At 32.2% G+C, this 27,257-nt stretch overlaps 1 protein-coding gene across 1 annotated transcript in view; it reads left to right on the top strand.

The window, feature by feature from the left end:
• Nucleotides 1-4,786: 4,786 nt before the first annotated feature.
• LOC143075993 (sodium- and chloride-dependent GABA transporter ine-like) overlaps nucleotides 4,787-27,257 on the top strand; it is a 43,860-nt gene continuing 21,389 nt past the window's right edge. The window contains exons 1-4 of the mRNA XM_076251605.1: nucleotides 4,787-5,042; nucleotides 15,021-15,171; nucleotides 19,629-19,763; nucleotides 23,017-23,293. Coding sequence (XP_076107720.1) covers nucleotides 15,042-15,171; nucleotides 19,629-19,763; nucleotides 23,017-23,293 — 542 coding nt within the window. The 5' untranslated portion in view covers nucleotides 4,787-5,042; nucleotides 15,021-15,041. The remainder of the gene's footprint in view (nucleotides 5,043-15,020; nucleotides 15,172-19,628; nucleotides 19,764-23,016; nucleotides 23,294-27,257) is intronic.

Here is a 27,257-nt window from a genome sequence, read left to right as displayed (position 1 = left end):
AAAATTTATTGTGTATGTTTATAACATGAATTTTAAGATAAGAGACAAAAATTACAAGGTGCTAATTGCCAGACCTCGATATTTAACCACACACGCTGGGAAAAAAGTAAAACACAAAAATACTGAACTCCGAGGAAAATTCAAAAAGGAAAATCAAAAATCAAAAGGCAAAATCAAAAGTCCAAACACATCAAACGAATGGATAACAACTGTCATATTCCTGACTTGGTACAGGCATTTTCTAATGTAGAAAATGGTGGATTGAACCTGGTTTTATAGCTAGCTAAACCTCTCACTTGTATGACAGTCGCATCAAATTCCATTACATTGTCAACGATGCATGAACAAAACAAACATACTCAAAGAGTAAAAATGTCAAAAATAGGGGTACAACAGTCAATATTGTGTTATCATCTTAATATCACTACATAAACAACAAATGTTACAAAGTAGCACAAAAAGGCATACATCAAATTTAACATTCTCATTTTGCTTTTCTTATACGGCTGAATTTATCTATGTAAAGTCTACCCATAAATGAAAGAAGGTTTTCATTACTGGTGTAAAATTGCGCGTTTGAAATTCGCACAGGTAGACATAAAAATAATTTTGTCGTATGACGGCATACATAAATGCAGACTCGCGTAAAGTAGATATAACAAAAAACAGACTTACAGTAAAAATAATAAATAAAATAATGGTGTGGTTCAAAGTATGACGGGACACATAAGTACAGTTTCACGTCAAATACGGCTGAATTTATCTATGTAAAGTCTACCCATAAATGATAGAAGGTTTTCATTACTGGTGTAAAATTGCGCGTTTGAAATTCGCACAGGTAGACATAAAAATAATTTTGTCGTATGACGGCATACATAAATGCAGACTCACGTAAAGTAGATATAACAAAAACCAGATTTTACAGTAAAAGTAATAATAATAAATAAAATAATGGTGTGGTTCAAAGTATGACGGGATACATAAGTACAGTTTCACGTCAAATGTATATCATAAAAAACAGACTAAACAGAAAAAGTAGTCTTATTGAATAAAATAGTTTAGTCATTCATAGTATGTCAAGATCCTTAAGTAAAAGTAATATCAATAAATGAAATAATTTTGCCGTTCAAAGTATGTGGTTTTACGTAACCACAGAGTCACTGCAAATGAATATCTAAAAAAAGACATATAAAAGAATACTATAATACGTAATTAAGATGATAACAAACGTCAGTACGCAAAATCTATACTTCAAGACCATCTTGTATTATTTGTGAAGTTGATACGGAATATTTATCAACAAGTTCTGGGTATCTTCCGATGAACTTTTTTAGAAAAAGGACGAGACGTTCTTTGACATACCCCTGGTTCATCAATTTTCTGCTCAGACACTGGTGACGTTTTACAAAGTCTGAATAGGAGCTGCAAGCTCATGAATACCTAATAAGTTGGGAAATGTATATTCCATATGCAGGTGAAGTTGGTATATTACTACTAAGGTGGGGGAAATTGATAATTTCAAAATGGATTGATAACAATGTATGCTAGTGTTATCAGTCCTTGAAATAAATTTATTGACAAGATTGGATTACCTCCCTTAAACCGGACTAATTCTTGGCAATGTGGATATTATTTGCCATGTCGTTGTGATTTTGCCTTCGGCTAATAAGTTTGAATATACCTTCGTTATCACTCACCTCTCGTTTTCAATCAGAAAGCCATTAGAAATTTAGAATATTTTCCCAATCTTGCCAATATAAAGAATATTCGAATGTTTAGGAAAGTCCCATTGAATCATTTAGTTGTTGCATGCTTGAAGAAGTTGATGAATGACCAAAGCTCACTTTATCACAGCTAATTCTTGAAACTAGAATTGAAAATGAAAAAGGGGAATGCTGTAACTACTGGTTTGTACACATTATCTCCCTTTCTTGGAAAAAGTATCGTTATCTTCTTTCATGGGCGATAAAAAATTTAGTTTTTCAAAATCAAATTTGCTTAGAAATGAAATGTATATGATAACACAACATGGATTGCAAAATAGGAAATGAAACGCAGTTTACTATTTGTCTTTGTTTCCTTGTTGATCCTATATGAGGGTTTGGATGGGGTTAAATGATTAAAGAATAATGCCCTTAAAAAATGAAGATTAAAGAATAACGGGCCAAACATGAAGATTAGAGAAAAAAAGGGGTTAATTTTTTGAAGATTAGAGAAAAAAGGGGTTAATTTTTTAATGATTAGAGGAAAAAAGGGGTGAAAATTAAATGTTTACAGAATAACAGCCCCCCCCCCCCCCCCCCCCCCCGATGATTCCAGACCCTCCTATATGATTTTTGCACAGTAAAGAAGAATACCATGGTCATGGTTTATTTGTTATTTTTTTTGTAGTATTTATCAAAATTATCTGTGTATAAGATTTTTTATATTGTTTGTTCAATCATGCTATATAACGTGTTACAACAATTGATAAATGCATGATGTTGAATTCTTGAGAATGTAAATGGTAGCCACAAACATGTATATAAAGCATACACAAAAAAGAAGAAAAAAAAATCATTCGTTTTCAATAAAATTGAGAATGGAAATGGGGAATGTGTCAAAGAGACAACAACCCGCCCAAATAAAAAACAACAGCAGAGGGTCACCAACAGGTCTTCAATGTAGCGAGAAATTCCCGCACCCGGAGGCGTCCTTCAGCTGGTCCCTAAACAAATATATACTAGTCCAGTGATAATGAACGCCATACTAATTTCCAAATTGTACACAAGAAACTAAAATTAAAATAATACAAGACTAACAAAGGCCAGAGGCTCCTGACTTGGGACAGGCGCAAAAATGCGGCGGGGTTAAACATGTTTGTGAGATCTCAACCCTCCCCCTATACCTCTAACCAATGTAGTAAAGTAAACGCATAACAATACGCACATTAAAATTCAGTTCAAGAGAAATCCGAGTCTGATGTCAGAAGATGTAACCAAAGAAAATAAACAAAATGACAATAATACATAAATAACAACAGACTACTAGCAGTTAACTGACATGCCAGCTCCAGACTTCAACTAAACTGACTGAAAGATTATGATTTCATCATATGAACATCAGGCACAATCCTTCCCGTTAGGGGTTTAGTATATAAAATATACATTATTTCCCCCTTATGATAACTACACCACCATTATGCAGACCATTTCCCTCCATGTAACATAAGGGTGTACACCATCAACACTAAATAGCTTATGTTATTACTATTAAAACTGTCTTTGATATGATTATACAGCTGATGAAGCAGAACAGCGTGTCTTGTTGGGACGAACCCGATATTCCGGCCATCAATTGCTACTTGTCCGACAAGTGAGACGGACTAGTCGAACACTCCATTAGACCCTATATTTCGAAGCCAAAAACTTTAAAAACAAACAAACATAAGTTGATTCACCTAAAAGTTTACCAGTTCTGGGGGTCAGTGACACAGTCAGTAAATCTAGCTTGTCTCTAAAATAAATCTCTATATTAAAACAACCTTAATATGACATGTGATATATTGAGGAATATAGGTTTATAAAAAGATCAAAGACAAATGCCTGCGGTTCTGATTCCAGTTTAGACCAGCTAATGTAAAATTGTAATCAGTCACACATCTATAGTATGTAAACTTGAACTTTCTGTAAACATTGACCTAAAGTTGGAATGAGGTACCCAATCTTTCATTCTGGTAATTAGTCTCCGATGTAACATTGTTACATTTCAATGCAACCGTACGGTAGCCAGTGCCTTGTATAAACATGGCCGATAAAAATGATCCCATTTCTTTCAAGATTATTTTGATTTTCCCCTTCTCTCCACCTCTCCCAAGTCATGACCCAATCCGATAGTTTAACTATCGTAAACTTCTTTTTATTATGCATTTCTTTTATTTTTACATGAAAAGCGGAGAAACGCAGATCCGCAAAGTTGAAGGCAGATCAAGTCAATGACCATTTAATTTCTATTCACTTCTAAAAAATAATACATACTTAGTTTCAAAGGATTTATAATTGTTCCACAGACATATGTCTCTATATATTGAAAACGCCGTCCCCAAAAATGATACATGAACCGACATCCACAATCACTGAGAAAAGGGAAAGGGGGTGGGGTGGGGGGGGGGGGGGGGTAGGATGGGTCCTGATCCCGAAATCTCGGGCTTAAAAACACGAAATCCCGAGGTCCCGAATTTAAATAAATTTATATTCCGAAATCCGAAAAAAGAATTCCCGGATGCCGAAAGGGTCAATCCCGAGATCCATAGCTCAGTAAAAACTGGCCCGATCCCGAAGTCCCGATAAAGGTCCCTTTATCACGGGTGGATCTAGAAATTTTCATAAGCGGAGGCCCACTGACTGTCTAAGAGGGGACCCGCTCCGGTCATGCTTTAGTGATTCCCTATAAAATCAACCATTTTTTTCCAGAAAAGGGGGGCAGGGCCACCTCACCCCCTAAATTTGCCTCTGACAATCACGGTTCGGTGCTTAATTATAGCCTGATTTTTTATTTTTTTTTATTTATACCATCCATAATTATTGACTCTCCTGGATTAATTCTAATTAGATCAGTCCCCTTAGGTTAAATAACAGCAATGACTTGAATGTTCTGTTTTTTCAACTATGTCTTTATAACACCTACGGAGTATTACGTATCCAATACACTATTGATTCCTAAATTATACTACACTAATGAACTCTTGAACTCAACTGGTTTCCAATCATATTTCGAAGATCTTGCTATGAGGCGACACAACAGGAAAATCTCTAATTATGTTGTAGCTGTCAAAACGGCGGGTTTAAAGTGGTGACATGCATCGCTGTGACCGGGTGTATAATTTATTCTGTGTAATGTTTGTAAATATTGTGTTATAGTTTTTGACAGTATTACCTGTCATTTGACAGAGTTAAATAGAATCCTGAGACAGTGGAGTAAAAAATATTGCGCGAAGGGATACTGAGTCTGATTTTTGTGTTACGCAACGTAAGAAAACGAGCAATTCCTGGTTATCTGCAAAGGTAATTTCTTATATTATTTTATAGAAATGTTGTAAAGATTCGTCCCTCATGCGATTTGTGGAGGGACCCCATTTTTCCAATTTTTTGTTTGTTTTTTTTTTTTTTTGTAAATTTTGTATTTCCAACCTATTTCTGTGGGTCTCATTGGAATTTGGGGACACAGGAATTATAAAAAAATAATATAATTGCTTACGTTAATAGTGTAAAGGGGATATGTGAATATGACAAATCAGTAAGCAGGATCCAAGATCAAAACCCCCCCAATGAGACCCCCTTTTCACCTAGCCTCTTAGGTCTTAGTCGTGTCCGATTATCTGGCCAGTCCAGTAACTCTATCTGCCCAACAACTCCCACCCTTTTCGGTGGGTTTGGAGAGCTGTTGGCTTATGGGAAATTAGTAATACTGATTGAATAGCCAATTTGACTTATCGCTATTTGTCCATCGTAACTGGACATCACAACATTCCCAGTTAAATTTGATGTCATAAAAGAAAATATCTGACGCAACAGTGGAAAAGTGACTATTCAGTATTGCATCTTAAGTTCAATCCTCAATGCGGAACATATACACCTTATCGCTAATCCCGGCTGACCCGTCCGCTTGAACTTTTGATGCATACAACAATCACTTTTCCATTTTGGCGTCAGATATTTTGTATTATGACGTCAAAATTTTACGGGAACCTGTGTGATATCATTCATTTTTTAACGCCTCCGGTGTAATTGACAAAAGAATATGCCTTTTTTACCCTCTCTGCCGTGGTATTTGCCAAAAAATACTCTTTTTGACTAGACGCTTGTAACGTCACGATCATCAATGCGTTTTTGAACATTAACATTCAGTGTAATTAAACAGATATATAATGTTCTTGAAGGGTATTTGCGAAAAATACCAGTCTTGAGAATGAATTTCCATCGCCTTACGGCTCGCCAAATTTAACATTCTCTCTACTGGTATTTTTCGCAAATACCCCTCCTTAACATGACATATCTGTTTATTCATGCATTTTTTACATGGAAGACTAAAAGCAAAAGTTTGAAACTGATCCAAATAAATGTATTTTGGCATTGTTTCTCTATACACCATTTGGGTTATTATAACCCAGATGTTATATGTATTTATATAGAAAAATATCGATGTGCACAATAACGTACTAAAATATCCAATTTAATCTTAATCCACCTTCCATTTTCATATAATCATACATGTATATATACATAAGCTTATATGGAAATAAATTATTTAATCTGTATATATGTTATAATTAATGCAAATGACATAATCCTATTATTCAACCCCCGAAATTAGGATTACTATGGAGGAACACTGGAAACACGTTAAAGCTCATTCTAAAACTAATAATTTCATGAAATAGTGTACTCTCTGAATGTCACTGTGATAGTCAGACAATGTTCTGTAACTGTAAAAATTACTTCATGTACAGAATATTAATTCTGCCATGAAGGATTCCATGAAAAAAAAACCCAACTTAGATTTTAAAAAACAAATGATAAAACTGTCACACAATTTCAAATTCAAATGATTAAAGAAAGCTAATTTAAAATTATTATCATTATAAACTGATAAAGAGGAAGTCGCATACATTGTAAGTCAATTTCAGGCAATGTAATGTACATGTATCAGGAAAGGTTTCAAGGAACCATGGGAAATGTTACTTTTTGTACCCTATCTATGGGCATTATGTTTTTTGATCTATTCTGTCGGTTTGTTTGTTTCGTTTGTCCATCCGTCTGTCCTGCTTCAGGTTAAAGTTTTTGATCGAGCTGAGGTAGTTTTTGATGAAGTTGAAGTCCAATCAACTTGAAACTAAGTACACATATGTTCCCTATGATATTATCTTTCTAATTTTAATGTCAAATCAGAAATTTTACCCCATTTTCAAAGTCCACTGAACATAGAAAATGATAGTGCGGATGGGGCATCCATTCTTGTTTATATGTACATAATAACTACATAATGGGTGAACCACATATAAATGTACCTTTAATCCTTTATTTTGTACCTTCCCATTTATTTTTGTCTGAGGACAGGAAAAAAGTATTTTTTTTTTTTAGAGTAAACAAAGATGTAAAATTGATGGGAAAATAGGTCGTCAGTAACTTTTATGGTTCAGTTAAATATAGTAAATCAGATAAAGGTTCCAATTATTTAAAAACTAAAAATGATTAAAGACTTTATTTTTTCACTGTCAAAATATTTACTTACTTACCTTTCCAAATACATGTATTGACATTATTTTCAACCTATTGAATTTAAAGATATTATGACCATTAGCTATTCATTTGATTTAAAGGCTTCAACTCCAGTTTCCAACTTTAATGATTTAAAATGAAACAGAATGAGGATCATATTTATTTTTCAAGGCACAATGTCAAGTTCAATGTTTTATACTGGGCACTAATATTTTCTTTACTATTTACCCTAAATTTTAAAACCTAGTTTTCAATTTTTGTCCAGCCTTAAATCAATATATATATATTGGTGTTTGTGCTTTTCTATTAATTTCAAAATTAAAGAAACACTGACTGTGGTTACATGTTCATTTTTGTACATCAACTATTTTATGTAAGTGTCTAATGCATGTAAGTTTTTTTATTCATTTTTTCTCAAAATAGAACTTAATTATAATTATGTTTATTTTTATACGTTATTAGTTAACTTATATGTTGTTTTTTTGTTTAATTTTGATCTCCTGTCTGCAGGCACTCAACAATCCTTCCTGATTTATGTTTGATATAAAAAAAAAAAAAGAGATTATGCATAGAAATTAGAATTGAATAAAAAATCTGTAGCCCATGGAATGAAATTAGAATTGAATAAAAAATCTGTAGCCCATGGAATGAAATTAGAATTGAATAAAAAATCTGTAGCCCATGGAATGAAATTAGAATTGAATAAAAAATCTGTAGCCCATGTAATGAAATTAGAATTGAATAAAAAATCTGTAGCCCATGAAATGAAATTAGAATTGAATAAAAAATCTGTAGCCCATGGAATGAAATTAGAATTGAATAAAAAATCTGTAGCCCATGAAATGAAATTAGAATTGAATAAAAAACTGTAGCCCATGGAATGAAATTAGAATTGAATAAAAAATCTGTAGCCCATGGAATGTTTTTCTAATTTCAACTAACATGACTAAAATGGATAAAATTTGCATACATTTTGTACATATATATATACATTGTATATCATAAAATACAACAACCTCTATCGATATTATAAAATAGATACTAGGTTGTTGTGTTTTCTAAGCATTCCCATTCATTGGTTGGACACCTACAATGAAGGTGTCCAATTCTTGAGTTCTAATTCAATGTAATGGTCACTTTTACAAACACATTCCAGCATCAATAGATATTCTTTCATTACTATTTTGCTAAACCTTAAATGATTTGATCTGATTTAAAAAAATTTCTTTACATCATTTGGTAAAAAAAAAGAGAAAATTTGTTGACGCCAATTTTATTTGTTGATGGTGTTTTGTTTAGGGTGCTATTCGCTTTTCAGTTATCAAGATACTGCGACACACTAAAGTCAACCCTGACATAATTAAATCAGATATCCTATTTATTTTTTCTTCAGGCCAGAATAACAAAATACTTGTTTCCCCGTATCCTAGCAGAAAAACTAGGGAGGGTTGATAAGTTGATAAAAAAAAATGCTGTAATTTTAAGAATGTTTTGCATTATATATAGAGCGAAATATTGTGAAGTTTAACAGGTTATCACCAAAAATATCTGCACTTCAAAGTGTTTCACCAAAAACATCAATAAATTGTTTTTGTGTACATACATGAAAGTTGTTGGATGATATGGGGGCAGGAAACACAACTGAATTTTATTTTGGTCTCATTTAAAAAAAAATCTATTTTGTTAATGAATTGACAGGATTTTGGTAATAAAGTACTCGCGTTTCTGTATCAAAATACATTTTTGTATTCTGACAGTATTTGTGACATAATTTTACAACAATAAATCTCTGAGATCAGATAATATCCTGGATGATGAATAAAGGTGACATTTTATTCATGAATATCATTTTAGAATTTGTGATTTTGGCAATGTAAACACTTGCGTGTATATACTCTACTGTGAATATTGTGTTCTGTGACCATGGCAACATATTTTGAAAATGTTCACATCAAAGTTGATCTATATCGGTTACCTGTTGGAGAGATGACCCCCCCCCCCCCCTCTTCCAAAAAAAACCCAACAAAACAAACTAGCAAAAGAGTATAAAACTAGTTTTGATATATGTACTACAGACTAATTATATTATTTACATCTGGACTATTATACTAGTAAAATCATGATAATAGTCCGAGTCTACATGTACATTCCTCAGCAGAAAATACAAGTAAATAATTCATCTAAACTGGACCTATACCGTAAATTGGGAAATTTTGGCGTCGGGATATTTTGCGATTTCACTCAAAAGGCATGTTTTTTATTTGGTGTGTGTAATTTTGGTGCTTCGCCCAAATGGTGTGTTTAATTTTGGAACAATAGAAGGGTGCAAGTTCATTCATATTTGCCATTATAATTATTTACCTGTCTTTGTTTATTGACAAAATATCAATGACCTCCACAAACTAGAAACAGGACACAGTTAACTAAGTGAAGGAATCGGATACGAATGCAATTGCAAATAATTTCGTATATCCTGGTTGAACACTTTAAGAAAGTGATTTTAATACATTATTCATTTTTTACAAAAAATCATATGAAATAATTTTAATCATTATCTTTATTGCAACTGCATGTTAATGATAATCGATCAAGGATTTAAATTTTAATCCTTATGCCTCTGGCAGTACATGTTAATTAACAGAAGATAAAGGATAAGAATGAGGTTTTTATATGCTATTTACCTTAAACCACAGTGTCTAATCAGCAGTAGGCTGGCATATTTTTGACATAAGTAACTACAAATTCATATTGTGTTTTCTTAACAATTTCATAAAATTGACAATTCAATAAATTTTACATAGTGTCGGTATTTATTTTCAGATTTTGCTATGTATAAAAAATGAATTATAGGAAATATAGGGAAGATATAATAACATAAGATTCCCAACTATTAACATTACAATATCGTCGTACCGGTCCTCGATTTTGGCGTTTCAATATTTATAGTGTTTGCTTTATTTTCATGTGTTTAATTTTGGCACTTTTATCGGAGGCACCAAATAAACCAAAATAAAACTACAACCAAAATAACCCAATTTATGGTATCAAGTTTGGAAGTGAGATGTGAGATTTTGTTAAGACTAAGTGTCAGTGGCAGATCCAGGGGGAGGGTTCCAGGGGTTGGACCCCCCTTTTTTTTGGACAATCAATGCTTTTGAATGGGGACATAAAGATGGAACCCCCCCTTGTCCTATAAGAACATTTCATTATACTTTTATACAAAATATCCACTTTTTTCAAAACAAAAATACAATCATATATTTTTATTCACAATTTTGTAAAGATACTGCTCAAAGCAAGTAGGCCTTACATATACCATGTATACCTTTTAACATGTTTAATAAGATTCATTGTTTGTTCAATCAGATGGTTTCCTGAATATTCATGTTAATGTTCATTTTATATGAAAGCATTTTAATTATGCAGGTTAAATATTTATATGGCTGTTCTTTCAGTAAGATATGCACAAGAACGAATGAACTGGTCATTCCCTGTGTCTTTCCTTTTAGTTCAATTACATGTATGCATTCTTTGTATACTGTTACTTGGTTTAATGTCTTGCAAGTAAAAGAAGAATTGATTTTTATGCCCCATTGTTAAAAGAAGAATTGATTTTTATGCCCCATTGTTATGCCCCATTTATTATGGACATTATGTTTTCGGGTCTGTGCGTCAGTACATCTGTTCGTTTGTCCATCTGTCTGTCCTGCTTCAGGTAAAAGTTTTCAGGTTAAAGTTTTTGGTCAAGGTAGTTTTTGATGAAGTTAAGTCCAATCAACTTGAAACTTGGTACACATGTTCCCTATGATATGATCTTTCTCAATTAGAGATTTTACCCCCATTTTCACAGTCCACTGAACATAGAAAATGATAGTGCAGATGGAGCATCCATGTACTATGGACACATTCTTGTCTTTTCTGTGCTTATTTTTTAGGAGCCCTACCTGCACAAATTCATGCCCATCAAATTTATTTAAACTCTTAAATTTGATTTAATATATACATTAACTTTGTACTTTCTTTGGCTAGATTAACTTTTTGAAAAGATATAGATTTGTTAACTGATGAATTTCTAGTAGAAGGAAGTAAACATTAAACAGGGAACTATTGGGCATGCACATTGGATACAACACAACAAAATTGTTCTTAGTATTTGTGTATGTTCCAGGAACTGTCTGATAATAAAAATTTGTCAATAAGATTATTTTTAAGTAGAAGGAAATACAAATAAAACAGGAACAAAAAAGATAAACGTCATGTACATGGACACTTTGAACACAGTTTGCTCCTTAATTTTAAACTGTCTGACAAATGGTTCAAAATATGGGGCCCTATTTGGGAGAACTAAGCAGAACAAAATGTTTTATATTTATGATTAATCAAGTTATCATTGTTAGCAGAAATACTTAAAGTAAAAATTGTTCTGAATATTCATCATAGACAAACCTTAGGCTGTGTACATTTCAAGAGGTTTATATAAAAGATGGCTACTTTTAGCAGAAATTCCATAAAAAGATGACAACTAAAATCAAGCAGTAAAAATGGCACTTTTTATACAACTTGTACATAAACAATCCAAGATTGAGATTTGAAAATAAAAGTCTATTTTCAATGAACATAGTTTTTCTAATCCATTCTTTACATCAAGTGCAATTTTTCACTAAAGGAGCTACCATTTTATTTTTAGGGGCCAGGATAATAAAAAAGCAGGACAGAATTTTTGAGTTAAAAAAAAAAACGGGCAGGATGAGCAACCTGGCAAAAAATATGACATGGTGACAATTTATGCCCAAAAAATCATGATAAACTAATAAAAAAGGCAGAACCAAAGGAGTGAAAAATTAAAAGACAGGACAGAGATTACTACTAAAAAAAATTGCAGGCCAAAATTTTTCATCCTAGCCCCCTTCATAAAAATCTGATGGTTGTTGAAGACTTGTTGAAAATTAAGTATATATATATATATTTGTGAACATAATTACATCCTTGTTGTTCTATATTTTATTTTTGAATCGTCCTGCATATGCATGAAATATTTGCCACTGGACGTTAAGCAACCAACAATCATATTTTTGAATCAATAAAGGACCAATTTGTATTTGCTAATCAAGCAACAAACCGTAAGGATAATCTATTATATGGTATAATCAAGAGTATTAAGTAGATTTGTACTACAATAAATCATATTTCAATTTTAAGTGCCTGTCATACATTTTTGATTACAGCTTAAAAAAGAGAAAAAAAAAGGAAAGTTTAGCTTCAGTTTTATGTTTTCATTTGTTTAGACCAATTAACCTTTATAACATTATATTTAAAACAGGTGACATATGACCATAAAGAAAAAATGCCTTTAAACTACTCTATACATCAATTCTTAACTAAATTACTAATTGGAAAGCCAATCGATTGCCAGCATTCTCTTGCATGGAAAGCTTAATAATGAACCATTTATACATGTTATATATGATTATTTTATAACTAGCAGTATAGGAGCAAGGTGATATGAATCCTTTTTACATTGACCTTTTTATGGATCTTTTGAAATTTGAAACTTATGATATTTAGTATTTTACAAATGATTTAAAGATCAAAAGATAATGTTAAGTTTGATTTATTTGGACAAAAAAAAGGAGTATAAGGGGAAGACTGTCACAAATATTAAGTTACAACTTATATACATACTTTTTTTTTATTTGTCTATCAAGCAATGATATAGGTAAATATGTTGATCTACTCTCTAAAATTTGTCTTTGAACTTTCTGTGTGGTAATTTTCCTTAACTTGACTGAGATGGCTGAATTTCTCAATTGAGTAGAGGAAGATAGGGATCTATTGGTCATAAGCTTAGGTTGACTAGTAAATAGCGATAAACAAAGTTCAGTCTCTGCAGTGCATCTTCTTCATCTTGAAATACTTGTCACTGGATGTTTGGGGATGACCCCCAAAAAAGTTTATCTTAAGCATACATTGTCAGAACTTTACACCAACCATTGCATAATACATGGAATGATTTTTTTAACCAATATTCTGTATTTGTACATGCAGTCAACACAGATCTTGAAACAGGAGAAAATAGATTAGGTGTTGTCAAAATATTGATTATAACAATTCAGCATTATGATTTTTGTTATGTCGTTTTGGAACTCCTTTTAAAATATAGGAACAAGTAATAATGATTTTCATTAGGACTAGGATACCAAGAAAAATGTTATCAAGTTGAAGACAAGGTTAAGTACTTCAGATTTGAACCAGGATGAGTTTTCTCAATAGATTGTCAATCAAATAACGGGCCAATTGACCGATTTAGTTTAATATTTGTTTTGACTGCAGTTTGCACCAGGGGTAATTACCTTTTACTTAACATGCTTGACGATTAACTACTTGAATAAGTTTCCTAGTGAATGGGACTTTTAGCTGAAATTCTGTCCATTGTTCTCATAGCTATTGTACTAATATTACGTAATGTAGCTCAAGTGTTAAGTAGGAAAAGAGACGAAACCACCTCCACCTTCAAATAAAAGAATTAAAGTGATTTATATAGCTTTCCTTTATGTACATACGGTACCAATCTTACAAAGCAGACTGTTAATAAAGTTATCATAAAAAAAATGTCTGTATCAGAACAAAAAAAAAATTCTGTTGTAAATGTGAAAGTTTGTTTTTAGTCTGTCAAAATGTTAAAGTTTTCTGATTACAACATGATAATAGTACAGAGCTAGTTTTTTGGAGTCAAGGGTTGACATGTGGGAGGGGGAGAGGGTTTGTGTCCTAGAGTTCAGTGGTGGATCCAGAACTTTTCCTAAGGGGGGGGGGGGGCCTGCTGACTGACCTAAGGGGCGCCCACTCCAGTCATGCTTCAATGATTCCCTATATAATCAACAAAATTTTTCCCACAAAAGGGGGGCCCAGGACACACTTCCTATGAAAGACATATTTGAAGTCTTGGTGCATATGTCATGTATATAAATATTTCTTAGTGACCATTAACTTTTAAGATTATCCTTAAAAATTCTTTCTGTTGTAATAATGTTAATGTGCGAAATCAGCATTTAGCCTTCCTCTGTGTTTATGTCAGATTTCAGAGAAAGTCTTAAATATTTATTTTATTTCCAGCTTTTTTATGATTTAATCCCATATACTAAAATATATATGATAATAAAATTCATCTAATTTCTTGTCAATAGTGAACAAGCTACAGTTTTAAGATTTTGATATTAGGAGGCAAAATTTTTGTCTTTTTTATTTGCATTGTTATAACAGACATTGTACTGTGCATTCATTGTATTTTCGTAGAATGAGGCAAACTTTATTTCCATATTGAATTTTGTGGTTTTGCAAAAGCCTACATACATTAGTTTATAAATAAAATTTTGGTTATGAACATGTATATTCATAGTAGCCAGCAGTACCAATAAAATTCATGAATAATGTTATCTGAGGAATAATAACAATTTACAGTATCGTGAATCTTAATCATGTTTTTCGGGGCTCTTTGAAAACACTAACTATGGAACCTTTAATTGGTTTGACAAGAACTACAACAAGGTTTTTTTTCTTACATTAATGGATGTCCTTTTAAATTTTTGTTGTTAGAAAATAATTTTCACTAATTTATATTAGACCTTGACCTTGAAAATGTTGTCCTATCTCTTTTTATTAATTATCATTCATGCATGAAAAATATGAATTGACATCCTACGCGTAAAAATTATGAATTTAGAGGTGAAATAAATAGATTTTCTGTATTTTAAAAATCATTTTCAGGTTTGAAATTAAAGATCAAAGATGAGAGTCTTGATAGAAGAAAGGGAGAACTGGAGTAAGAAGTTGGAATTTATTTTGGCGGCTATTGGCTATTCTGTCGGTCTAGGAAATGTCTGGAGATTTCCATACCTGTGTTTTGAAAGCGGTGGAGGTAAGCAAATCACTGTCAACACCAAAGCGTGATGATTGGTTATAAAACCAATGGATATTTAATTTCAACCAATGAGATTTTTGTAGATTCATTATGGGGGTACATTTAACATTGTAACTACCCACAGTTCATTTTAAGCAGTAAATTGTTTATTTTTTATGTCACTATGTTGACCATAAGATGTCTTTTTTATCTGTTTTTTGTGTTGTTCGGGTGCAGTCTTCACTATTAACTTTTGAGTCCAAAAGCCTGAAGCTCAATTTTCTGAAATTTTAGTTGGATTCTGTTGGCTTGTTGAGAAGAAAACAATTTTACAAGTCTGAACTTGGCTTGTTGAGAAGAAAACAATTTTACAAGTCTGAACTTGGCTTGTTGAGAAGAAAACAATTTTACAAGTCTGAACTTGGCTTGTTGAGAAGAAAACAATTTTACAAGTCTGAACTTGGCTTGTTGAGAAGAAAACAATTTTACAAGCCTGAACTTGGCTTGTTGAGAAGAAAACAATTTTACAAGCCAGAACTTGGCTTGTTGAGAAGAAAACAATTTTACAAGCCTGAACTTGGCTTGTTGAGAAGAAAACAATTTTACAAGCCTGAACTTGGCTTGTTGAGAAGAAAACAATTTTACAAGCCTGAACTTGGCTTGTTGAGAAGAAAACAATTTTACAAGCCTGAACTTTACACAATTTTATAAGCCAATGACCTAGCACTTGTGGTTAACCGTTAAGTGTAAAGACTGTGGGTGGCTCAGATATAGATCCAATCCCATATCTTTTTACGCATCAGAATTTTGTTTAAAACTTAGTTTTAAGTTTTCATCTGGTTGTTAGAGGAGGGAATAGTATTTGTAGATACATGTTTCATCCATTTAGGAATTCCAATTGATCGTTTCTCAAAAAGAAGTTGACCTAAAAGATACAGTTTTAGCTTGCTCTGATGAATGGGGGTATACAATTTAACCATTGTCTGTCTCATGAAATTTCTTTTGAATTTTTCTCGTGAGAATCTTTTTATCCAATTTCAGGATATATACCATAAGATGCATTTGTAAATTCATCTTGTATCAACATCCACAGTTTACCTCATACTTAATTTTCTTAAACACAATGGCCAGGCATACACAAGATTTCTGTTTCAAATTTTACTGGAACTACAAATAAGAGCTTCCTGAAAATTTAAAATGCTATAAACTTTTCCGTGAGACTTTTTGATTCATCACTCCTAACTTAACTGTTTACTGAAACTAAATTCTGAAATTAAATTGAATTTTATAGAAGCCTCAGATAACAAATAAGCTTGTAGGAACATGTTATACTGTGTGATGCTTTCTCACACTAATGTTCAGAGTACTAATATATTCTTACACAAAATGATAATGTATGCTATTTGTGTTGAAATTTTCTCACTTAAAAATTAAAGTACCCTGCAATTTGGTTTCAAAATTTCATGCTTTGTGTTTACGGGATACCTTAAGTTTGAGGTATTTACTTGTTTGGTATTTAGATATAACCTTGGTTGGCTCCGCAACTTGTATTTAAGGATTTATATGAAAAGCTTTGTTTTTATTATGACTTAAAGGGATGTACTGAGGTCAGGTTTAGGAATATGTGTCAGATATTCAGACTCCTTGGTTTGTTTCCTACAATACAGGGTAAAATATTTCGCCCCATGACAGCCATTTTTCTTGTCATATAAGATTTCAGTAGCTCCAAGGATTTGTATAGTATGCAAATCCTTGGTAGCGTCATAAAAGGTTAATTATTTCTCAAAATTTAAGCAGATTCTAGATTTCTTTCAGTTTTAGACCCAAATTATACCAATGCATATACGGTAGGTAGCATAAGGTAAAAGTCTTGAGTCAGCCTTTTACCACCATTTGAAAAAAAAAAAGAATATCTTGGAAAAGAGCTTCATTATAAACCTATCAGTATTTTTAGCTTATTTGTTCCTTAACTAATGCTCTACTGACTTATAGTATAAATTTTAAAATCTATTTTATTTTTCATCCTGAAGTCATAAAAAAAAATCAACATTAGGATGCATGTAAATGTATAAGTACTAAACTTGTACTAAATGAAACTTACAAGCAAATGTAATGGTTAATACCACAATATGAAATAAATAAATACATTATACATTACATGCAATAGTTTTATTGTTATTTAATTGTACATCTACCTTAAAAAAAGTTCTAGTTGAGTAATAATAGCAATAACCCTAGCATTTATGGGTACCTGTACTTAATAAACATAAATTTTCATGTCAGACCTTTGAAATACAAAAAAGATATTGCACTGATTTATCAAAAGATAGTCAGAACCTTGAGATTTTGAATAATAGAAAACTTGAATAAGTAAATCTTTTTTTTCCCCATAGATCTTAATTTAGATGTAGTTTAAAGTGTTTTTGCCTTGGTGAATATATTTGAATTGGATGCCATAGTATAACTTTAAAAAGTTGTTGATATACTGGGTAACTAAACAATTATCAACACCTTTGAGTGGAGAAAGACTATTGTTTGTAAGCCTTAGCATGCTTATAGCCTTAAAAATAAATTTAAACTTATCTTTTAATTAATAACTTGAGGAGCTATTTTATATTGGATTGATGCATGTACATGTATAGACAGTTTTTTTCTCCCCTCTACAAAGTTGTGAAGGCAAGATTTAAGATTGATAATAATTGATAAAATTTGTTAAAGTTTGTAATAAGGCCAGTTTAAAAAGAAACCACTTAAAAAAAGGTGAATTTGGTGTGCATTTGTATAAGCATTAATTTTTGTCACATCTTATTCTTATCATAATGAAGAATATTTTGTCCTACCGCAGTCTATTTACTTTGAAACTTTTGCATAATATTTGGTTTGCAGTTGTATAAGAAACTGCTAGTACATATCCTTTCCATGGAGATTATATGAATGCACCCCACAGTCATGGTTCACTGACAGTACATATCCTTTCCATGGAGATTATATGAATGCACCCCACAGTCATGGTTCACTGACAGGACATATCCTTTCCATGGAGATTATATGAATGCACCCCACAGCCATGGTTCACTGACAGTACATATCCTTTCCATGGAGATTATATGAATGCACCCACAGTCATGGTTCACTGACAGTACATATCCTTTCTATGGAGATTATATGAATGCACCCCACAGCCATGGTTCACTGACAGTACATATCCTTTCCATGGAGATTATATGAATGCACCCCACAGTCATGGTTCACTGACAGGATATATCCTTTCCATGGAAATTATATGAATGCACCCCACAGTCATGGTTCACTGACAGGACATATCCTTTCCATGGAGATTATATGAATGCACCCCACAGTCATGGTTCACTGACAGGACATATCCTTTCCATGGAAATTATATGAATGCACCCACAGTCATGGTTCACTGACAGGACATATCCTTTCCATGGAGATTATATGAATGCACCCCACAGCCATGGTTCACTGACAGGACTCTTGCATAGTTTATATGAAGTCTTATTATTGAATTGTTTCATTCATATGGTTAAGAAATTCATATTAACATACATAGATATAGGAAGATGTTGTATGTCAGTTAGCCAATGAAACAGCTTTCATCCCATATGTCCCAGTAACAATTTGATATGAGGCAGGCATTACTTGTGAATGGGGACAAAGTCTGTTGTATGATTTTTTTTTTATTCAAACATTTTAAAAAGAGAAACGGAAATACAATAAACGTTTCCGATTTTGGTTCTGTTGTTAGGGATTTTAGTTGTGACGTTATTTAAGTTATGACGTCATATTCAATGTAAACAAAGAAACGCTGTCATCAGGTAAAGTTTTTTTTTTTTTTTTCATAACAAACAATTTTTAAAAATGAATTAGTATTAAGTTCCTTTCTTAGACTGATAAATATACATTTTATTCAAAGTCTCATGTAAACAAGACCGGAAACGGAAGTAGATTTCTGCACAGATCTGGAAATTCAATGGAAATTTTCCCGATTTTTTTGTTTAATAAATTTTCTACTGTAATAGGGGACTTCATCCCCATATAAAAGTAAACAATTATAGGTCAAGGTACAGCCTTCAAGACATAGCCTTTGCTCACACCCAACAGCAAGCTATAAAGGGCCCCAAAAATTACTAATGTAAAACCTGTCATTCAAACGGGAAAACCAACAATTAAATCTATATAAAAACGAGAAATGTTGATATTAAAAATAAATCCAGTCTTTTCTGATAGTTTTATTTTTGCAAGAAAGATTGTCAAATGTTTTCCATATAAAGCCAAATTTGATGGTTAAATTTTTTAAAAACTTTATGTTAAGAATCAAATCATCTTCTTTCATTTAGTTTAAAAGAATGGAACCTTGAGAAAAATTATTTTGTATTGTTGCAAAATTTGGATGTGGTAGTTAAATGTTTCCTTCAAGATTCTATACTGATTTGTTTGGTCCTTATTTTTAGGAGCATTTTTGATACCATTCTTCCTGATGTTGGTACTTTGTGGAGTACCATTGTTGTATATGGAGCTATCAATTGGCCAGTACACTCGACAGGGACCAGTAGGAGCCCTGGCAAAGATTTGTCCACTATTTAAAGGTAAATGTTTTATTTAATTAAGATTATGAATACTTTTATAATGAAAATTGCCTCAAAGTTTTTCATGATTATAATTCAGTTTCAGTCCTGCTAGTATCTGCATGGACTGGCCTACTGATTGTGTTGATCATTTTACATCTTCGCTAGCCAAGGGTTACAATCCACTCCCGCTCTCTTCACTCTTGCCGGATTGAGCCAGATTTTGTTAACCACAAGAAGAGCGGGAGTGGATCGTAACCCTTGGCTAGCAAAGATGATCATTTTAGTAAATTCCAAATGTAAAGGTTAATTATCTCCCCCTTGAATTGAAAAGTTATCTCCCTTTGAAAAATCTTTGAAATTTTGTAAAAATTAATCTATATAAACTTATCCTGTAGAATAAGATACAATATTTTCATGAATGGCATGATTTAAAGAAATAAAAGTAAGTCTCAGTTTTTGTCTTGATGCAGAATCATACTTGCAAATTATAGGAACATTTAAAATTAGCAAACAATCTTATAAATGTACCTTAGATGCTCAGTTCTACCTCAATCCTGCAAATCAAAGAATTTTGGAAACACATGAAAAAGGGGCCTGTAACGTTTTAGGAAAAAAAAAAACAATTAAATTTTACCTTTTTTCCTATAAATAAGCTTTGCCAATGACTTTGCATGTATACCTTAGAATTTACTTTTACACTTGAGGTGTAAAACAGACACAGCTGGGAGTACCAATTGAATCATTAATAATGTATAAAGGATTAATGAAAAAACATCTTTTATTACAAAATAAGCTATCATCAGAGAAAATTATAAACTAAGTACATATGTTCTTATTGTACTCTAGATTGAATTGATGCCTTGACATCTTATTAAAAGACTTACATTATTGAGCATATTTATCTGTTCAACTGTTGTTAATACGATGATAGCATGTTTGAACTATTTTCTTTACTTTGCTGATCATCAGTTCAGGGAAGGTTCAAGATCATACATGTTTATCATCTATCATAATTTATTTAGTTCTATTTTGAATTGAATTAAGTAAAAACATTTTAAAATCTTTGAAATTACTTAGTTCCACCAAAAAAATTCGACAAAGATTAACTATTCACCAAAAAACTTACAACTAAGATTGACTGTAAGTCTTGAGCAATTATTGAGCAATTCAGTATACCTACAATTTATCTTAGCTGTAAGTATTTTTTGTGAAGCCAATTCCTGACTGTTTTTGCTTTTTGCTGGCATTGTCACCCACTTAAAACTAGTCTTTTTATAATTTGTAATATTCTGCAATTTTACTTCATGATGCATGAGACATGTGCATTGCATATATCATGAAATAATTAGGCCTTAAAATTCTTTTAGGAACACGAGACATAAGCATTGTATATTGTTCATTGCATATCATGATATAAATTTTAGAAAACCATATCATGCCTATTAAGGTATGTCTGAAAGATTAAATTCATAAAGAAGGAACTAAAATACTTTCTTTAAAGATCTTAATATATAATGAATTTAATCTTATTATTGTTTTTAATTTTTTAACCGTTACGGCTTAATTGTAATTACTCATGATGATTATGGAAAGGAAATTTACCAGGATTAGCAAGAAAAAGAGTTAATTCATGTACAGGAGAACAAAATCTTTTAGATAGTATCAAATTACATGTATGTCCTTTATTTTGACCCACCTATCAGACCGTAAAAACCTGACCAATTAAGAACAATAAGCTGTAAAACCTATTGGCATTCATGACCTTCTTTGTTTAATTCTAGAATTCATGCACCTGAGTGCAGTTTTAAAATAATGCCATAATGTCAGTAATTGGGACTTGTCATATCGATTTTTAGAAGATTTTGCATACAACTGCAGAAGATTAAACTTGAATAAAAAATTTTAAAAAATGTTCATTGATTTTTTTCATCTTTTGAAATATTAAAACATTAATTCTTTCAAAATAGATGTCCATTTGTATAGAAGGTACAAAAAGGGGATAACACTTTCTAAAGTATTGGGTTGCAATGATAAAATCTTCAAATTAGAACCACTGGAATTTTTGATCAATTGTTTTTCTGTGGTCTTGTATTGTCTGATCTACAGATCATTGATTTTAAAAAGCCACCATGATTTATCTTTCCACATCAAATTTATCATGCATTTATATTCTTTGTTTCAAACTGCCTTGCTCATAATACACTCACTCATTGAATAAAGTTTGTCAAAATTTTTGTAGGAAAAAAAAAGTTCTGAATTCAAATAGAAAACTATAATTGAAAGTAATTAAAAGTGTAAGCTGAACAATTTAAAGTCTCCTTGAAAAGTTCTTATGTAACAAGAGTTCTCAAACAAGTATTAATTTTTGGTGGTATTAGGGAAGATTTATAAAATTTCTTTTACAATAAACTTGCTCTTTTGTCTATCAAATTGTAGTTAAAAATATCCTGTTTGGACCATGTGGTGACTGTCACGGACATTTATATTATGTAAATAAATAGAGATGTAAGATAAACGTCCAATTGAGAAAGCAACTTTTACAATTTCTATATTATTGTTTTGTACTCCAAATTATGTAAGATTGTAATTTTATCCTGAAATCATGTGAAAAGGATAATTTTTTTATGATGTACACTTGCACCTTCCTACCATTTTAAAAGTACATGTACACCTACACCATTTAGGTACATGTACAACAGTTTCATTCTTATTGTTACATCAATAGCATTTGTTTGTATTTCCTGAAATTGCTGAAAAGATTTCACACTTGTATCCATTGTTCTACAGTACAATCTCAAAATTAGATTCATGCATTGCAAATATTTCCAAATTCATAGCATAAAATTGAGAATGGAAATGGGGAATGTGTCAAAGAGACAACAACCTGACCAAATAAAAAACAACAGCATAGGGTCACCAACAGGTCTTCAATGTAGCGAGAAATTCCCGCACCCGGAGGCGTCCTTCAGCTGGCCCCTAAACAAATATATACTAGTCCAGTGATAATGAACGCCATACTAATTTCCAAATTGTACACAAGAAACTAAAATTAAAATAATACAAGACTAACAAAGGCCAGAGGCTCCTGACTTGGGACAGGCGCAAAAATGCGGCGGGGTTAAACATACATATTAAAAATTATTGGCCATGATAGATGTTGCTTGGCAACATTCTTAAGGTAGTGCATAGAAAAACTCTGAGGAGGTACAAAATTTTAAAAGAGTGAAAAAAAGTTAGAATCAAACATTTGAGATTTTTTTTAATTTTTCAGGAGCTGGTCTTGCAACTGTTGTAATATCCTTCCTGTTCACGACCTACTACAATGTTATCATCACATGGGCATTTTATTACCTCTTCAACACCTTTAAATCTGTGTTGCCTTGGAGTTACTGTGATCCAGAGTGGGCGTCGCCTAACTGCTGGGATGGCACTGGAAATACGACCACAGTTTGGAGAAATGTTACTGTAGGCGGCATGACTGTCCTAAAGAATTTCACTGAAGTTGTCAGACCCAATAACAGTGTATCAGTTACTGAAGATTTTTATGCGTAAGAATGTAGTTGAAAGCATTTTAATACAGAGTGTATCCAGTTGCAATGAAAAAGAAAAACATTCTTTTCATTCAGTTCTTTCAAAACATTCTTTTCATTCAGTTCTTTCAAAACATTCTTTTCATTCAGTTCTTTCAAAACATTCTTTTCATTCAGTTCTTTCAAAACATAAGCATACTGTTAGGTGTTATATAAGGCAAAAAACTGAACTAACAAAATTTAAATGCAATGAATATTAAGATTTGTCTTGGCCTATGAAATACTCTGCTAACCAAGGTTTTTTCTCAGCATACCTTAAACACCGCCACACTAATTGCCTGTCCCAAGTCAAGAGACTAATTCAGCGGTTGTTGTTGGTTTATGTCTGCCAATATTTGTATTTTGAGATTAATCATTATTGTTTTTAGCATAAATTTAGTTGTCCTATTATCACTTACAAGTAGAAACTACCAAACTGATTAATGAATATGTTGTTGAAATGAAGTCCTATTTTATTTACACATAGAAAATATGAATATATTTTTGTACAGAAATATTAAATGCATGACTCAACATTGTGAAAATTTGACAATCATATACAGATGATTGTTAACTTCTATGATATTTTCATTCTCAAATGACATAAATAAACTCTTGTTTATGTTTCGGGACAGTAAAAGTTATAGGTTAATATTTTATTAAGAATCTTGTACACATTTTTAGCTCACCTGGCCCGAAGGGCCAAGTGAGCTTTTCTCATCACTTGGCGTCCGGCGTCCGTCGTCCGTCGTCCGTCGTCGTCGTCGTCGTCCGTCGTCGTTAACTTTTACAAAAATCTTCTCCTCTGAAACTACTGGGCCAAATTAAACCAAACTTGGCCACAATCATCATTGGGGTATCTAGTTTAAAAAATGTGTGGCGTGACCCGGCCAACCAACCAAGATGGCCGCCATGGCTAAAAATAGAACATAGGGGTAAAATGCAGTTTTTGGCTTACAACTCAAAAACCAAAGCATTTAGAGCAAATCTGACATGGGGTAAAATTGTTTATTAGGTCAAGATCTATCTGCCCTGCAATTTTCAGATGAATCGGACAACCCATTGTTGGGTTGCTGCCCCTAAATTGGTAATTTTAAGGAAATTTTGCTGTTTTTGGTTATTATTTTGAATATTATTATAGATAGAGATAAACTGTAAACAGCAATAATGTTCAGCAAAGTAAGATTTACAAATAAGTCAACATGACCGAAATGGTCAGTTGACCCCTTTAGGAGTTATTGCCCTTTATAGTCAATTTTTAACCATTTTTCGTAAATCTTAGTAATCTTTTACAAAAATCTTCTCCTCTGAAACTACTGGGCCAAATTAAACCAAACTTGGCCACAATCACAATTGGGGTATCTAGTTTAAAAAATGTGTGGCGTGACTCGACCAACCAACCAAGATGGCCGCCACAGCTAAAAATAGAACATAGGGGTAAAATTCAGTTTTTGGCTTATAACTCAAAAACCAATGCATTTAGAGCAATTCTGACATGAAGTAAAATTGATTATCAGGTCAAGATCTATCTGCCCTGAAATTTTCAGATGAATCGGACAACCTGTTGTTGGGTTGCTGCCCCTGAATTGGTAATTTTAAGAAAATTTTGCTTGTTTTGGTTATTATCTTGAATATTATTAGCTCACCTGACCTGAAAGGTCAAGTGAGCTTTTCTCATCACTTGGCGTCCGTCGTCTGTAAACTTTTACAAAAATCTTCTCCTCTGAAACTACTGGGCCAAATTCTACCAAACTTGGCCACAATCATCCTTGGGATATCTAGTTTAAAAAATGTGTGGCGTGACCCGTCAAACCAACCAAGATGGCCGCCATGGCTAAAAATAGAACATAGGGGTAAAATGCAGTTTTTGGCTTATAACTCAAAAACCAAAGCATTTAGAGCAAATCTGACATGGGGTAAAAATGTTTATCCGGTGAAGATCTATCTGCCCTGAAATTTTCAGACGAATCGGATAACCTGTTGTTGGGTTGCTGCCCCTGAAATGGTTATTTTAAGAAAATTTTGCAGTTTTTGGTTATTATCTTGAATACTATTATAGATAGAGATAAACTGTAAACAGCAATAATGTTCAGCAGAATAAGACCTACAAATAAGTCAACATGACCAAAATTGCCAGTCGACCCCTTAAGGAGTTATTGCCCTTTATAGTCAATTTTTAACAACTTTTCATCATTTTTTGTAACTTTTCTAAAAATCTTCTTCTCTAAAACTACTTTGCCAAATTTAATCAAACTTGGTGACAATTATCATTGTTGTTTATAGTTTAAAAAATGTGTCTGATGACCCAGCCTATCAAACAAAATGGCCGACATGGCTAAATTAGAACATAGTGGTAAAATGCAGTTTTTGCTTTATATCTTTGAAACCAAGACATTTAGGGCAAATCTTTCAAGATTTTAATGTCCATCAGAATAAGATATATCCCCTCACAAATTTTCAGTTGAATCGGACAACCTGTTGTTGGGTTGCTGCCCTTAAATTGGTTATTTTAAGAAAATTTTGCAGTTTTTGGTTATTATCTTGAATACTATTATAGATAGAGATAAACTGTAAACAGCAATAATGTTCAGCAAAGTAAGATCATCTACAAATAAGTCAGCATGATCAAAATTGTTAGAGGACCCCCTAAGGAGTTATTGCCCTTTAGAGTCAATATTAAACAACTTTTCCTCATTTTTGTAACTTGTATAAAAATCTTTTCTAAAACTACTTGGCCAAATTTAACCAAACTTGGCCACAATCATAATACTAGGGTATCTATTTTTAAAAAGAGTGTGTAATGACCCCGCCTACCAACAAAGATGGCTGACATCAGTAAACACATAAACAGGTGAGCGACACAGGCTCTTGAGAGCCTCTAGTTCTGTTTTCTGTTTGTTTGCATAATTTTGTTAAGAGATAATTTTGGTCAATAGTCTTATTTAAGTGCACTGAGTTTAACATATTAATTTAGTTTACACAGAATGAGATATGATGTTAATTATATTATTTTTGAAAAATAAAGATCATAGGGAAAAATCATTTTATTCATAAAGTTTATATTTTAAAAACTAATTATTAGTGGGAACCACTTAAGGCCAATTAAAATTAATTGCTAGATTTTCATCCCCGCCCGCCCCTATTTTTTTTATTTAACAAAAATATGATTTCCGGATTTTATCATGTCCGTTACCGGGAACCATCGATAATTTCGTTTCATTCAACACTTCCTGTTTCAAATTTCGTTTTTGTATTTCTTCGAGTAATCTAATAATGATATGATTGAGTCGACATATTCTGCTGCTCTATTATGACAACATCTACCGAGAATAGAGATTGATAACGAGAAGGGCATGAAATATTCGAGTAACGAGTAAAACGCCTTGTCATTTAACGCAAATTGCGGTAGTCACAAGTGAATCGAAAACCGTGTTTTTTCTTTATTTATACGATGACTTTGTGTCAGGAAATTTGGACTGTAAATGATATCCAAAGCTCAAGAATCGTAGAACAAATTGGTACAAAAAACATGACTGGATTAAAGAAATTGACACAAGCACGAATTTGTTTGATTTATGACTGTATATTGAGAAAAAAAAGTCGACAAACACGCATTTTAATTCCCTTATATTTACCCATGGCTGTTGTTTTTGTTGACAAACAGCAAACACCCTCTGTAACTGTCCCAATACCCTCAATTTAGTCATTAAAAAACTACTTTTTGGTTAAGTTCATGTTTTACATCACATAATTACTTTCCACACGGAGTTTACATTTCATTTTGTACTCATAATACTTGTGTTGCATACAATTGTACCAATACATTTTATTGATTTTATGGGGACTACAAACCATTGCTTAGAAAGCAAAATAAATTTGGTGTAGGTCTAGTCCAACTGAAGAGAGCATTTCTCTTCCCTTTGATGTATACTATAAATAGGTT

The sequence above is a fragment of the Mytilus galloprovincialis genome, chromosome 5 (assembly GCF_965363235.1).
Source record: "Mytilus galloprovincialis chromosome 5, xbMytGall1.hap1.1, whole genome shotgun sequence".
NCBI classification, from domain to species: domain Eukaryota; kingdom Metazoa; phylum Mollusca; class Bivalvia; order Mytilida; family Mytilidae; genus Mytilus; species Mytilus galloprovincialis.
Note: the sequence above shows the minus strand (reverse complement) of the source record. Positions and strands in the feature narration are given on the sequence as shown.